Source organism: Heteronotia binoei, chromosome 4 (assembly GCF_032191835.1).
Source record: "Heteronotia binoei isolate CCM8104 ecotype False Entrance Well chromosome 4, APGP_CSIRO_Hbin_v1, whole genome shotgun sequence".
NCBI classification, from domain to species: Eukaryota; Metazoa; Chordata; class Lepidosauria; order Squamata; family Gekkonidae; genus Heteronotia; species Heteronotia binoei.
The window spans coordinates 12,879,543-12,893,684 of NC_083226.1; the positions used below are offsets into that span (position 1 = coordinate 12,879,543).

General features: G+C 51.5%; 1 protein-coding gene across 1 annotated transcript in view; it reads right to left on the reverse strand.

The window, feature by feature from the left end:
* Window positions 1-9,637: 9,637 nt before the first annotated feature.
* Window positions 9,638-14,142, reverse strand: part of FSTL1 (follistatin like 1) — a 50,068-nt gene continuing 45,563 nt past the window's right edge. Inside the window, exons 9-10 of the mRNA XM_060236303.1 lie at window positions 13,338-13,435; window positions 9,638-9,857 (exon numbers count right to left, since the gene is read on the reverse strand). Coding sequence (XP_060092286.1) covers window positions 9,813-9,857; window positions 13,338-13,435 — 143 coding nt within the window. The 3' untranslated portion in view covers window positions 9,638-9,812. The remainder of the gene's footprint in view (window positions 9,858-13,337; window positions 13,436-14,142) is intronic.

The following is a 14,142-nucleotide window of genomic DNA, read 5'->3' on the forward strand; positions in this document are numbered from 1 at the left end:
CTTATGGGTTCAAAAAACATGGGAACCCCTGCTGTAGGAATTTGTGGGGGGGGGGGGTGGTGGTGGTTAGCGAATCATTGCTGAAGGTTCATGAAATCTTTGAAGTGGCTGTTCTCACTTGAGGGAAGTACAGTGACTCCTTTCTCCAGGAACTGATCTCTGTTGCCAGGCCTCACCCGGCCTTTAGCAACCTCAGTCATACCCTTAAAGGTTTGAGGAAAACATAGAACTCTAAATGATTGTCAAGAGGTTTGGTCCTCTGCCGTGCTAAGGTTCATCGAAAGGGCCATTGTCAGAATACTGGAAATGGCTGCTTGCCATGGTTAATCATATTGAGCCATCCTGGTCAGAGACAAAAAAAAACCCCTCTGAAACCCGGTGACAGGAGGCAGCATTGGGGAAGGCCCCGGCTTTTGTGTCCCATTTGCAGTTCTCTAGAGCAAGGTATTCCCAGCCTCTGGGCTGCGTAGCGCCAAAAGTGGGTCGTACGCCGGCCCTCCCTAACAACCACTCCTGTCCTTTCCTTTGCTTTCTTCTGTGTTCTCAGGCCCGGCGCTAGGGTTTCTAGCACCCCAGGCTGAACTCTGTGCCCCCGCCCCCCTCCAGAAGTGACGTCATTGGGCTGCGTGCACAGCACAAATACTCAAATCCGGCTCCTGCTTCAAAGGGAGGCGGGAAGAGGCAGTGTCCTCCTTTCCTGTGAAGAAAGAAGGAGGTGGCCTCGTTTCCAGGTCCTTCTGAAGCAGGAGGACACGGGGTGGGCATGGGCCGCACGTTCTTTCTTTGACCTGGGAATGAGGCCGCCTCCCTCTTTCTTCACAAGAAAGAAGGACGCAGCCTCTTCCCGCCTCCGTTTGAAGCAGGAGAGGGGCAGGCAAGGGGCAGGGTGGGCTGAGCCATGCGTTCTCAAAGAAAGAACCTGCAGCCCAAGCCTGCTTCAGAGGGACCCAGAAATGAGGCCGCCTTCTTCTTTCTTGCCTCTTCCTGGCTTCCTCTGAAGCCAAAGAGGGCAAGGGACAGTATGAGTGGGGATAGTGTGAGCGGGGACGGGGAGGGGGCACCCGCCCCCTGCGGCAAAGTGGCGCCCCAGGCGGCCACCTACTTCGCCGACTCCCACGTGCCGGCCCTGTGTGTTCTGGAAACTCAGCTCCGATCCTGGAAACAGTATTTTCCACGTCATACGCTTACTGATCTCTATATCTTTTTCGCCGCGTATGCATGTTGATAAAGTAAAACGTGTTCTGATGGCTCCCAGAGTGAGCCTCTTCGAATCTGAAGGGGGATTAGAGGGAATAAAGGAGAAGTGGGCGGTCCATATGCAAAGACTGCGTATGTCAGAATGCCACTTGCTTGGGGTTTAGAGTGGGGACAGCTGCCACCGTTAGCCACTGAACATCTGATTCAGGTGGGTCGCCGTGCTGGTCTAGAGCAGCAGAACAAATCTGGCGTCCAGCGGCACCTTGAAGACCGACAAAGTTGTATTTGAGGTATATGCTTTCGTATGCATGCATGCTTCTGATTGATGCAGACGGTTCCAGCACTATGTGAACGCTCCAGTTCCCCTGTCAAACCTGCATAGGGATTTGTACAATTAAAAAAAAATCAATCATCTACCACTTGCCATTTTTTTTCCTTTTGGTTCTGTTGGCGCATTACGGGGGGCAGCCCATTTTGTTCCCCATGTCTGCCACGGCAAACAGGATGCTGGACTGGATGGACCGCTGGTCTGCTCCGGCAGACCTCTTTTTAAAATCCAGAAACCATGAAGATGATTTTTGTTTTGGCAGTGTCAATAAGTAAAAGGTAAAGGGAGTCCCCTATGCAAGCACCAGTCGTTTCCAACTCTGGGGTGACGTTGCTTTCACAACGTTTACATGGCAGATTTTTTACGGGGTGATTTGCCATTGTCTTCCCCAGTCATCTACATTCCCGGCCTCCCCCTCCCCACCCCGCAAGCTGGGTACTCATTTTACCAACCTTGGAAGGATAGAAGGCTGAGTCAACCTCAAGCCAGCTTCCACCAGGATCGAACTCAGGTCATGAGCAAAGCTTAGGACTGCAGTACTGCAGCTTTACCATTCTGCGCCACGGGGCTTTTGTGTCAATAAGAGGGTGAAAATGAGGTGAAAAGAAGGTGAAACTGTTTCCTTTAGACTTGTTCTTGCAGCCCTCCATGTCCTATAAAACAAGGGCATTCTGAGAAAGAGCGCAGACTCACAGAGTTACGAAAGCTAAAGCCTATTGAGTTCCGCCTAGACCATAATAAATATTCCAAAGAGAGCTTCGCTCATTCTGGGGGAGGAGTAAGGGGGGAAAGCACCTATTAGCTCCACTAAAGCAATGCAGTGAACAGCTAGGCACTCGGAACCCATTCTTCATTCAGCGGATTAAACAGCTTTTGGCGTTTAGCACCATGCTGGGAATTTCCCAGGAAACAAAAGGGAATGGGTTTGTAGGAGGCAGTCCCAAGATTGAAATGCATCTCCCCCACCCCCACACAAAGCAGCTGGCCTTGTGTCCACTTATGGTGGCGCAAAACATCCTTACGTAGCAATACCCTGCTTGTCTCTAGCAAGTAGTGGGTTATTGCCGCTTTGGTCTTGTACAAAGGCTGCAGAACCAATGGGTTGAAATTAAGAAGAAGATATTGGATTTATATCCCGCCCTCCACTCCGAAGAGTCTCAGAGCGGCTCACAATCTCCTTTCCCTTCCTCCCCCACAACAGACACCCTGTGAGGTGGGCGGGGCTGAGAGGGCTCTCACAGCAGCTGCCCTTTCAAGGACAGAGTATCAGAGCGGCCTACAATATCCTTTCCATTCCTCCCCCACAACAGACACCCTGTGAGGTGGGCGGGGCTGGAGAGGGCTCTCACAGCAGCTGCCCTTTCAAGGACAACCTCTGCCAGAGCTATGGCTGACCCAAGACCATGCTAGCAGGTGCAAGTGGAGGAGTGGGGAATCAAACCCGGTTCTTCCAGATAAGAGTCCGCACACTTCACCACTACACCAAACTGGCTCAACATTAGGAAGAACTTCCTGACCGTTAGAGCGGTTCCTCAGTGGAACAGGCTTCCTCGGGAAGTGGTGGGCTCTCCTTCCTTGGAGGTTTTTAAACAGAGCCTAGATGGCCATCTGACAGCAATGAAGATCCTATGGATTTAGGGGGAGGTGTTTGTGAGTTTCCTGCATTGTGCAGGGGGTTGGACTAGATGACCCTGGAGGTCCCTTCCAGCTCTGTGATTCTATGAAGCAGGGCCAGCCTCACTACTAGGTAAACTAGGCTATTGCCTAGGGCGCCGGCCTTCTGGGGGCACCAAATTGGGTGCTCCCCATGTGATTTGGTGACATTATCAGTGCGGGAGGGTGACATTATCAGTCAGAAGTTAGCCTTGCCGAGGGTGCCAGACAGTCTAGGGCCAGCCTTGTGTACAAAGAAAGGGCTGCTGTCGAGTTCCTTTATTTTATGGCCCTCCTATTGCAGTGACTCTTGTTTATTGCTTAGCTCTATGTCAGGGGTGGCCAACAATAGCGCTCTGGATGTCTTTTTGCCTACAACTCCCATCAGCCCCAGCCATTGGCCATGCTGGCTGGGGCTGATGGGAGTTGTAGGCAAAAAACATCCGGAGAGCTACCGTTGCCCCCCCCCTGCTCTATTTTGTACCCCTTGTGGAATGTGGGTTTAGACTACGGAGGCGAGAAACAAAACCTAAGGACCTGTGCCTCCTGATGGTGGGAGCCAAAGAAGAAGGCTGTAGATTTATACCCACCCCTTCTCTCTGAATCAGAGACTCAGAGTGGCTTCCAATCTCCTGTATCTTCTTCCCCCACAACAGACACCCTGTGAGGTGGGTGGGGCTGAGAGGGCTCGCGCAGCAGCTGCCCTTTCAAGGACAACTCCTGCAAGAGCTCTGGCTGACCCAAGGCCATTCCAGCAGCCGTAAGTGGAGGAGTGGGGAATCAACCCTGGTTCTCCCAGATAAGAGTCCGCACGCTTAACCACCGCACCACATTGGCTCTCCCAAATAAAGCCAGCTCTGGATGCTGTTATCTATCCCAACCTGCTATGTAGGACCATTGATGTAACCTGTAACCTCCGTAGTTTGAAATGCCTTTGCGCCTTGCCAGTGGCACGCTATTAACTGCCAGTAACACCCTATATAACCTTTGCCCTGAATTGCCCGGGTCAGTTTCCACACTGATCCGTGTCTGAAGTATACCATGTTGCTTTCCATGAAAATGCTCATTTGAATTACAAAGAGCCTCTTTTATTGAAGCACCTGGGGAGTCGACACACAGCTGCAGGCAAGAACGTCCTGCGATGAGCTCTTACGGACAGATGTTCGCTGTAGCTTCGGTCAGATCACTTCTCCGAGTCCCCAAGATGGTCTACTTTGACTGGCGCGGGCTCCCTCTTCCGTACCGAGGTCCTTGCCGTCCCTGTGTTGTCATCAGGGCCAGCCCAACCGCTAGGCAAACCAGAGTGATCGTCAAGGGCACCAGATGTTGAAGGGCGTCAAAAAGACGAGAGAACCTTCCTCTACTGGCCTAACGGGAAGCTTTGCATTACCTGTCGCACAGAACCCCTTGCCCTCTGAGCTTCTAAAACTGCCACGATGCAACAGGGAAGCCTTCTGGAGAGTTGACCTAGTGCTATTTTCACACTCCTCCTGTTTCGAAAGCCTTTCCAAGGATGATTACGTCCCTGCTGCAATGAGGGTATCGAATCTCTAGTCCATGTCATATTTGTCAAGTCTCTGTAAACCTTGGTCAAGCCTGTACTTAACTTTGGTTCAAGCAAAGAGCCTTCTGGGTAAAGCCTATCTGTATTCCAATGCTGCTAGCTAAACCTCTCCCTACCCCCCTCCCTTTCCTTTGTTATGTAGCCTTGTTTTGAAATGGGAATATGTGAAGACATTATCTGTGCCTTCCCAGGCTGGGCATCGGGGGAGGTTGGAGCCATAGACGATCAAGGCCAGAGCCAGCCTGAGAACGAAATTGTGACATCAATGTGTGAATGTGCCCTGCATAGTGCCCCTCCCTTAAGAATCCCTTTGAAGTGTACCTTATATGATGGCATTGTACTGTATGATCTTTAGTCTTTCAATTTGAACCTAGCCAAGTATATCCGTATCAATAAACTAGCTACTTTGTTTCAACAACGACTCGTTATTGAATTTGGAGACTTGACAATATTTGGCTGTGAGGCTTATAATGACCATCGAGAAGTACTTCCGTTTCCCACGGCCATACCAGTGGCCAAAAATTGCAACTCCTTAAGAATCTTCTTGGTGAAAAGAACCCTGAAGTTACATACAAATTAGCAAAATTTGGCTGGCTTGCCACAAGAATTAAGGAAAACTCTTAATAATTCAGTCAGGAAATAGCTAAACACCTTTGCCAATCTGTTCGCTGTAACTGCCATGTTCTGTTATATTTGTAGTTTTACAACAGTATTTTATGCCTTTTTATGCACGATTTTACAACAGTATTTTATGCCTTTTTATGCACGATTTTATGGTCAATCAGTTTTAATTTTGTATGATTTGACTGTTTTAAATGCTGGCTTAGACTGTGAATAAACTCTTTATTTAGGGAAGAAACAAAGAGGTCTAGACGGGGTTTTTAGTTTATCCTTGGTTTTAACACCAATTTTACATCTTCTGTAGAGTTTGCATTCGTATTTATGTATATTTTAGGTGGCATCATATTTTAGTATTGTATAATAATTATTGTATATCACCTTTTATTGATTATGAATTGGACTTTTATGAATTGTTTGGTCTACGACCGTCGTAAATAAAAATTATTTTTGAAAGTCTACTTAAGTCAAATGTTCATTCCAAGCCTAGTTAAGTCAAACGTTTTCTCTCTATTGAAAGGGCGCGGTGCATGCACCGAAGTGCCTGGGGCACCAAAACAACCATGGGCCAGCGCTCTTTGGACCTGGAGATCCTGGCGACTGAACTTCCTGCCGGCAATACGTGTACCCTGCCAATGAGTGTTAGCCCCCACCCATCTTCTGCTCAACATCAGAACTCCCAGCTCCTCCCAACCAATGCCCCAGACCTCCGGAAGCCGAAGGAAGGGTTATGTTTTCATCAGGAGCATTTGAAAAGACGGTGTCCTCCTGTGTCCCACGTCAATCCAAACTAAGCCCCAACCTCCTAGCGCAGTCCCAGTCACAAATGGGGATTTTGAAGTGGAATCGCACATCTTCTCGGAGGCCTGGACATCTCCAACCGGAAATGCGGCACTCCTTTAGAAACTCTTGTGTCTTCCGGATGGAACCTACGTGGAGCGTGGGCAAGGTCGATTGGTTAACCCCATCTGGTCTCACACCGGGTTTTCATCCCAGGTTCTGAACTCCTGGCACAAAGGACAGTGCCAATTCTAAGTGGATTGCAACTTGGGAAAAGGTGGGATGTGTATTTTAGAATAAATAAATGCAGGGAATTCCTTTGCACATTAGGTCACATCCCTTATGCAGCCAATCCTCCAAGAGCTTACAGGGCTCTTCTTACAGGGCCTTAGGAGGATTGGCTACATCAGGGGTGTGTGGCCTAATATGCAAAGGAGTTCCTGCTACATAAAAAGCCCTGGATAACTGTAGCATTACAGTAGCTGTGGCCACAGCTTGGCATGACTCTGCGTCATGCGGGGTGCTGGTACTTCTCAGTTAACTCCTTTAGACAGGGGTTCTTTTGAGTACGCAGAGGCTACAAAACCTCAGCGATCCAATATAAGCTGTTTGCGGCCAGCGAAGACAGAACTGTTATACTGGGCTCGAAGGGGAAGGATCCCTTATTCCTGGCTTGGTATTGCAGAGCCAAATCAGAAACAACAGCATGACTTGAAAACACCGGCGTGGCAGGAACACTGCGCTGAAGTCACACATCAGGCGATGCAAACCGTGCGAACAATGCGGTTTGCCTCTGAAGGGGCAGATGGACAGGGGATAGACCCTAAGGAGCGGAAAACAAGGCCTGGGTTGTGTTGCAAGGCTACTGGTCAAGTAGTCTTACTAGCGAGCAGGGCTTTTTCCGTAGCAGGAACTCCTTTGCATATTAGGCCACGCACCCCTGGTGTAGCCAAGCCTCCAAGAGCTTACGGTAGGCTCTGTAATAAGAGCCCTGTAGGCTCTTGGGAGGATTGGCTGCATCAGAGGGGTGTGGCCTAATATGGAAAGGAGTTCCTGCTACAAACAGAGCCCTGCTAGGAAAGAAGTCCAGAATCAATGTCAAGGAATAAAATGGCCACAAGTTTCTGACTTCATAACCAGGGCTTTTTTTTTTTGTAGCAGGAACTTCTTTGCATATTAGGCCATGCCCCCTGATGTAGCCAATCCTCCAAGAGCTTACAGAGCTCTTCTTACAGGGCCTACTGTAAGCTTCAGGAAGACTGGCTGCATCAGGGGTGGGTGGCCTAATATGCAAAGGAATTCCTGCTACAAAAAAAGCCCTGCATATTTATGCATGAGTTAAGGAGCGAAACGGCTAACTTACTTCCATTTTGCCGGCCCCTAAGGTCACAACCAGGAACCCCAAACCACTTCACTCTAAAGCTACGATCTCGTCTCCCTTGTGTGGGAGAGTGAATCTGCAACAAACCCAGTAGCTGTCACCATAATTCCGTTAACTGAGAAGTAAGGGTTTCAACCGGACCTGCGTTCGAAGATGAGGCAGCGTCGTTGACCTTTTCTTGGTCAGAGTTCCCCTCCCCAACACCGTTCCGGTTCTCCTTTGAGCAAACAAGTTTAAAGAAAAAGAAAAGGACGACAACGAAGCTTTTCAATGTTTGGTATACCAAAAGTGAGGGCAACTCAACCCGATTTTATTGTCAGGTTCCCTAAATTGCGTGGCAAGGACTCTGATCTCACGCTGAGGAATGCAACACCTCCCTTCTTACCCTACCTGGGGCATAGTTCCCTTTCAAAAAGCAAACTCACTCGCAGCTGGGTTAGTTCCCCTTCGAACGTCAGAGCAGTGTCACAACCAGAAGCCCCTGGGCATTTTGGGCGAGTTGCAGTGTCCAAAACTGTTCTCTGGAGGCAATTCAATTACTTAACGAGCCTCTCCTCCGAAGGCTATGGGGAGAACTGCTTGAGTGGGAGGGACGGTGGCTCAGTGGTAGAGCATCTTGATAAGCAAAACGTCCCAGGTTCAATCCCCGGCATCTCCAACTCAAAAGGGTCCAGGCAAGTAGGTGTGAAAAACCTCAGCTTGAGACCTTGGAGAGCCGCTGCCAGTCTGAGGAGACAAGACTGACTTGGATGGACCGAGGCTCTGATTCAGTAGAAGGCAGCTTCATATATTCATATGTCTAAGGGGAGGGATGGTGGCTCAGTGGCAGAGCATCTGCTTGATAAGCAAAAGGTCCCAGGTTCAATCCCCGGCATCTCCAACTCAAAAGGGTCCAGGCAAGTAGGCGTGAAAAACCTCAGCTTGAGACCTTGGAGAGCTGCTGCCAGTCTGAGGAGACTGACTTGGACTGAGGGTCTGATTCAGTAGAAGGCAGCTTCTATGCGCATGTTGATATGCGTGTGCCCAACGAACATTGCTAATGCCTTCTATTTAACTGCCAGGACTGGCCACAGTTCCCCCCAAGGTGAGATCGAGAACCCTTTTCCTTGGAAGAATAATCTCTCAGGGTGATAAAAGGCAACAGAGGATATGGTAGTTTCCTATTGGCTGAGGGAGGCAAGCGGGGGACCTATAGTCCTGTCCTGAAAAAAACCCATTTTGCCCTGTTCAGGCCGTTTCCAATAAAGGAGCGGAAATACCAGATTCTGGGAGGGCCTCCAGTTCTCTGGTTCCTCTTGGTGCTGCCACGGTTTCACTTTTTGGGGGGCGCTGGGGGCGAGGGGGGATACATGTAGCTATAATACAAAGCCTGAACCAGACGTACAGCGTTTGTTTCCCAGTAAATATAAAACCATATCTATTAAATCCAAGGTACAAAAAAAAAAAAGCTCAATCAAAAGTCATTAATTAAAACAAAAATAAGGTCAGTGTGCGTGTGATAAGAAAATATACTGTAGCACCTTTGCGAAGGGAGGGGGGAAAGAAAATGAGGTTGCTTTGGAGCCCGCAATGCACTGAGGCCGGCCGGCTTCTGGCAAGGAGGGGCAGATTTGGTCTGAGATCACGAAGAAGCCCCCCTCCGCTTGCCAAATGATCGACCTGCCTCAGGGGGCCGGAGGCACACAACGTGAGGGCGGAGGTAAACAAGAGCGGCTGTCTGTGGAGCAGGGTCCAGACTGAAAATGGAAGGAGAGAGTGAAGGGCGATGTGTTGAAGGGGGGGGGGCAGTGTGTGGAGAAAATTAAAGGCCAGATGTCAAGATGGGAGGCCGGGAGGCCTAGCAATATGGCACCGAACTGTCGCTTAGCAACAGGCATTTCCTTCCCAAGTTCCTGCAGTTGTGGTAGTGGTGGTGAACAATTCTGTATAAACTGTCAGGGAGATTCTGTATTCCTTGGAAAGGTCTCCCCTACTGGCAAATAAATCCCCACAGACCCTTTCAAAGGCTGTGGGCCCGGAGTTCCAAGACCTCCAGCGGAAGAGTGTGTGAGCCTCACTCATCCCTACCAGTGTGGCTCCCGAACCCTCCACTAAAAACCGTTACATGGGATCTTCTTGTTCCTTTAAAATCCCAGAAGGCTCACTTTTCTTTGTCCCCCTCCCATCGCTATACAATGTAAATATCTGTGACTGGGCAACCGATTCTAAACACGTTTGCATATTGAGATCAGCACTGAAGGAAGACCAGTGGGTGAGGCAGGGAACACCCCCCACCTTGAGACAGCCTCTCCTCAAATCTCTTTGGTGCTCAGTCGCTTTATCTTCTCAGAAGTTTCCTGAAAGACAGACAGAGGAAGGGAGGGAGGGAGAGAGGGAGGGAGAGAGAGAGGGAGAGAGGGAGGGAGAGAGAGAGGAGGGAGGGAGGGAGGAAGGAAGGAAGGAAGGAAGGAAGGAAGGAAGGAAGGAAGGAAGGAAGGAAGGAAGGAAGGAAGGAAGGAAGGAAGGAAGGAAGGAAGGGAGGAGAAGGGAGGAAGGGAGGGAAGGGAGGGAGGGAAGGAGGAAGGAAGGAAGGAAGGGAGGGAGGAAGGAAGGGAGGGAGGAAGGGAGAGAGGGAGGAAGGAAGGGAGAAGGGAGGGAGGGAGGGAGGGGAGGGAAGGGAGGGAGAGAGGAACGAAGGGAGGGGAGGGGAAGGAGGGAGAGAGGGAGGAAGGGAGGGAGGGGGAAGGGAGGGAGGAAGGAAGGAAGGAAGGAAGGAAGGGAGAGAGGGAGGGAGGGAGGAAGGGAGGGAGAGAGGGAGGGAGAGAGAGAGGGAGGAAGGAAGGAAGGAAGGAAGGAAGGAAGGAAGGAAGGAAGGAAGGAAGGAAGGAAGGAAGGAAGGAAGGAAGGAAGGGAGGAGAAGGGAGGAAGGGAGGGAAGGAAGGGAGGGAAGGAGGAAGGAAGGAAGGAAGGAAGGAAGGGAGGGAGGAAGGAAGGAAGGGAGGGAGGGAGGAAGGAAGGGAGAAGGGAGGGAGGGAAGGAGGGAGGGAAGGGAGGGAAGGAGGAAGGAAGGGAGGGAGGGAGGGAGAGAGAGAGGGAGGAAGGAAGGAAGGAAGAAAGGAAGGAAGGGAGGGAGGGGGGAAGGGAGAGAGGAAGGAAGGGAGAGAGAGAGGGAGAGAGAGAGGAAGGAGGGGAGGGAGGAAGGAAGGGAGGAGAAGGGAGGGAGGGAAGGAGGGAGGAAGGAAGCGAGGGAGGGGGGAGAGACGGAGGAAGGAAGGGAGGAGAAGGGAGAGAGAGAGGGAGGAAGGAAGGAAAGGAGGGAGGGGGAAGGGAGGGAGGGAGAGAGGAAGGAAGGGAGAGAGGGAGGGAGAGAGGAAGGGAGGGAGGAAGGAAGGAAGGAAGTGAGGGAGAGAGGGAGGAAGGAAGGGAGGAGAAGGGAGGGAGGGAAGGAGGGAGGAAGGAAGGAAGCGAGGGAGGGAGGGGAAGGGAGGAAGGTAGAAAGGTTGGTTAATGGAACATTTACACTGGTGCCAGGGCGTTCAACAGACAGATGCTCAGTGATGTTAATCGGCTAGCCAGGCAATGATTGACACCTGGTGGGAATGTTGCAGGGGGAAGAGGCAAGCGTCCTGAGAGAAAAATTAAAAAGAAAAATGAGGAGTCAGCTACAAACAGACTTTCTGGCCATAGAGCTCCTGGAAGTGACAAGGGTAGCTCTAGCAACTGCCAGGTAAGATCACCACAGAGTTGTTGGTGATTGCTACAGCCACCCTTGTCACTTTTGGGTAGCTCTAGGAATCATCAGGAACTCTATGAATAGAACTTTTTGTAAGCATCAAAGGCCTTTTCTTTTCAATGTTTCTCCCCACCTTTGGCCCCAGTTTCTGCCTGCCGGAATTAAAGGCCAAGCAGGCACTGGCCTATAGGCCCCCACACCTTTAGGGGCCCCGGGCTGGCTTCCCCGCCCGTCCTCCTGCTTGCAGCCCTCTCAGCCTGCACACACAGCTAGCAACTGAGTCACTCCTTGCCTGGCGCGGCTGCTGCTGGCATCATGGCCGAGCTTGCCTCTCTCCCGCAGCTTTGTCAAAGGGGCTTTGGAGAAGGGGCCTGCAGGCCGCAGTGGTGGGGCAGGCGCTCCGACTCTGAGATCATTTGCAAGGGGCCCCCCCAAGATGTCAACTGCCTAAGGGCCTCCACAGGGTTCGATCCAGCCCTGCTGCCTGCCCATGAGCTGAGCATTGGTGGGCAAGGGGCAGCAGTCTATTTCCTCAAGCAGAATGCTAGTCTTATAAACTGCCCTTTTCATTTTTCTCCTGCAGTTTGGTTTGGTACTTTGAATGGTCTTGGTGTCCTGCAGTGGGAAGGATAACAGGCTTCAGGGGAGGGCCAGAAGCCAACAACGATCTCTCCAACAGGCTTAGGAAGGTATTAACCGCACAGGATGACTCTGCCATTACAGCAGGATCCCGGCAGCGCTGTGGAAGTCTTCTGGGCCAGCTCTTTGCAGAAACGATAAAAAGCGAGAAAACCTTGCAGGCCGCTTACAGGCATAAGAGAAACCGTATACACAGATTATCCATCGCATCCCAGTCTAACAGGGGAAAAAGTCAAAACGTTTCTCAAGATTTTAAAAAACCCTCAAGTGCTAGAACATACGCTGATTGCAATGGGGTAGACGTTTCAGTCTGCGGCACCTTAAAAACGAACACTTATTTCAACAGTAAAGAGCAAGAGTCCGGTAACGCCTTAAAGACTATCAAAATTTGCGGCAGGGTATGAACTTTTATGAGTCACTGCTCACTTCTTCAGAGCATCTTCTCGAGAGCGACTTACAAAACTGCAGTCCCTGCAGAGTAGGGTTGCCAAGTCCAACCCCAGAAATATCTGGGGACTTTGGGGGTGGAGCCAGGAGACACTGGGGTGGAGCTAGGGGGGAGGGGAGGAAACGGCGCCGGGGAGCGTGGCGAGGTGCCCCGTCTCGGAGCGGGCGACGCCGCTGCGCAGCTGCCGCCTCTTCTCCGCTCACCGTGGCTGCTCCTCCGAGATGGGCTCAGCTTGAGCCCATCTCCAAGGAGCAGCCACGGCGAGCGGAGAAGAGGCGGCAGCGGCGCGGCAGCCTCGCCCGCTCCGCCTCTGGAGTGGAATTGCAGGGGGGGGTGGAGGCAGGCCGGGGGCGTGGCGAGCCCGAGTCCGGGTCCTAGAAGGGCCCGGATTTGCGGCTCGCCATGCTCCTGGCCTGCCTCCGCCCTCCCCTGGTTTTGCCTGCGCTGCTGCCGCCTCTTGGCTGCTCCTCCGAGATGGGCTCAGCCTGGGCCCATCTCGGAGGAGCAGCTGCGGTGGCAGGGAGGGGGCGGCGGCGGCGCGGCGGCCTCGCCCGCTCCAGGATGGGGCGGCTCGCCATGGTCCCCGGCACCGTTTCCCCCCTCCCCCCGCTTCCGTTTTTTTGGGGAGCGGGGGAAGAGGGTGGAAATCCTGGGGTCCCCCGCCAGAGCGGGAGGGTTGGGAAGCCTACTGCAGAGTGACTTACAAAACTGCCACACGTTTTGTTAGTCTCTAAGGCGCTACTGGACTTTTGTTGGTTTTTTTTGCTACAGATAGCTACACATCTTGGCTTACTTCAACACGAGCTTTTCTGAGTTGTGGGGGGGGGCTGTGGGGGCACCACCCCCTGACCTCTGGGGTGCAGCCTGTGTTTTCTTCTTCTTTTTTTGCTAGAAGAAAGCTTATGAGAAGCATCAAGCCCCACAGTGGATGGGAAAAGGCGCCCCCTGACTTTTAAAATGCTGGCGACGCCCCAGCATAGATCAAAGCCCATGGGATTCCTGCAAGCCTAGTCTCACCTGATGCTTTTGCAGCTCCTGAACATATCTGGCCAGTTCCTCTTCTGTCAGCTTCTCTTCAGGCTGCTGTCCCTGGGAAGGCATCTTCTCGGTCTTACCTACCAAACCAAACCAAGATTTCGAGTCACAGGTGATAGAATACGGACCGCTGGGGAGTTTCAGGGTAAGGGGGTAGGATAAAGTCACTGCAAACTTCACCGCGTCGAGCTTCGCAATGACTATAGATCTGGGGCTGGAAAAAGAACATGTCAACCGGGCCAAACACAAACCATCGAATATAAACTGCAATTGTTTGGTAAGTGGGTCCCAAATGGTACAGGAAGCTTAAATGAGTCCTGAAAAGTACAGGAAGTTGAGAAACGGACCCTATTTCAAAAAGCTTGAGAACCACTTTTGGGGGGGCAGAGAGGGTAACTGCAAAGTCCGGGACTAGACAGTGAAAGCACTGCTCCCTTTCCTTGACGTCTGCTCTGCTATCTGCCACCACTTCTCCTGGCCCTTTTCTCAAACCCTTAAAAGCTCCAGGCAGCCATAGGCTACCCTTTCAAGCAGAGGTCCTCGACCCTTTTGAGCCCGCGAGCATCTCTGGCACAGAATGGCGGAGATATCAACAAAATGGCTGCCTGAGGAGGCGGCACCAACCACAAAATGTCCGCAAGCGACGCTATGCATCACTTTCGGAGTGACTCTTCCGACGTTTCAGGTAAAAGCTCTGTTTACCAAGATTTCTTATAAATGAATGTGCCATTTTAAAATATTTGCTGGTATCTGCTGCACTGCAGTTGTGCCATGAATATCCTTGCGA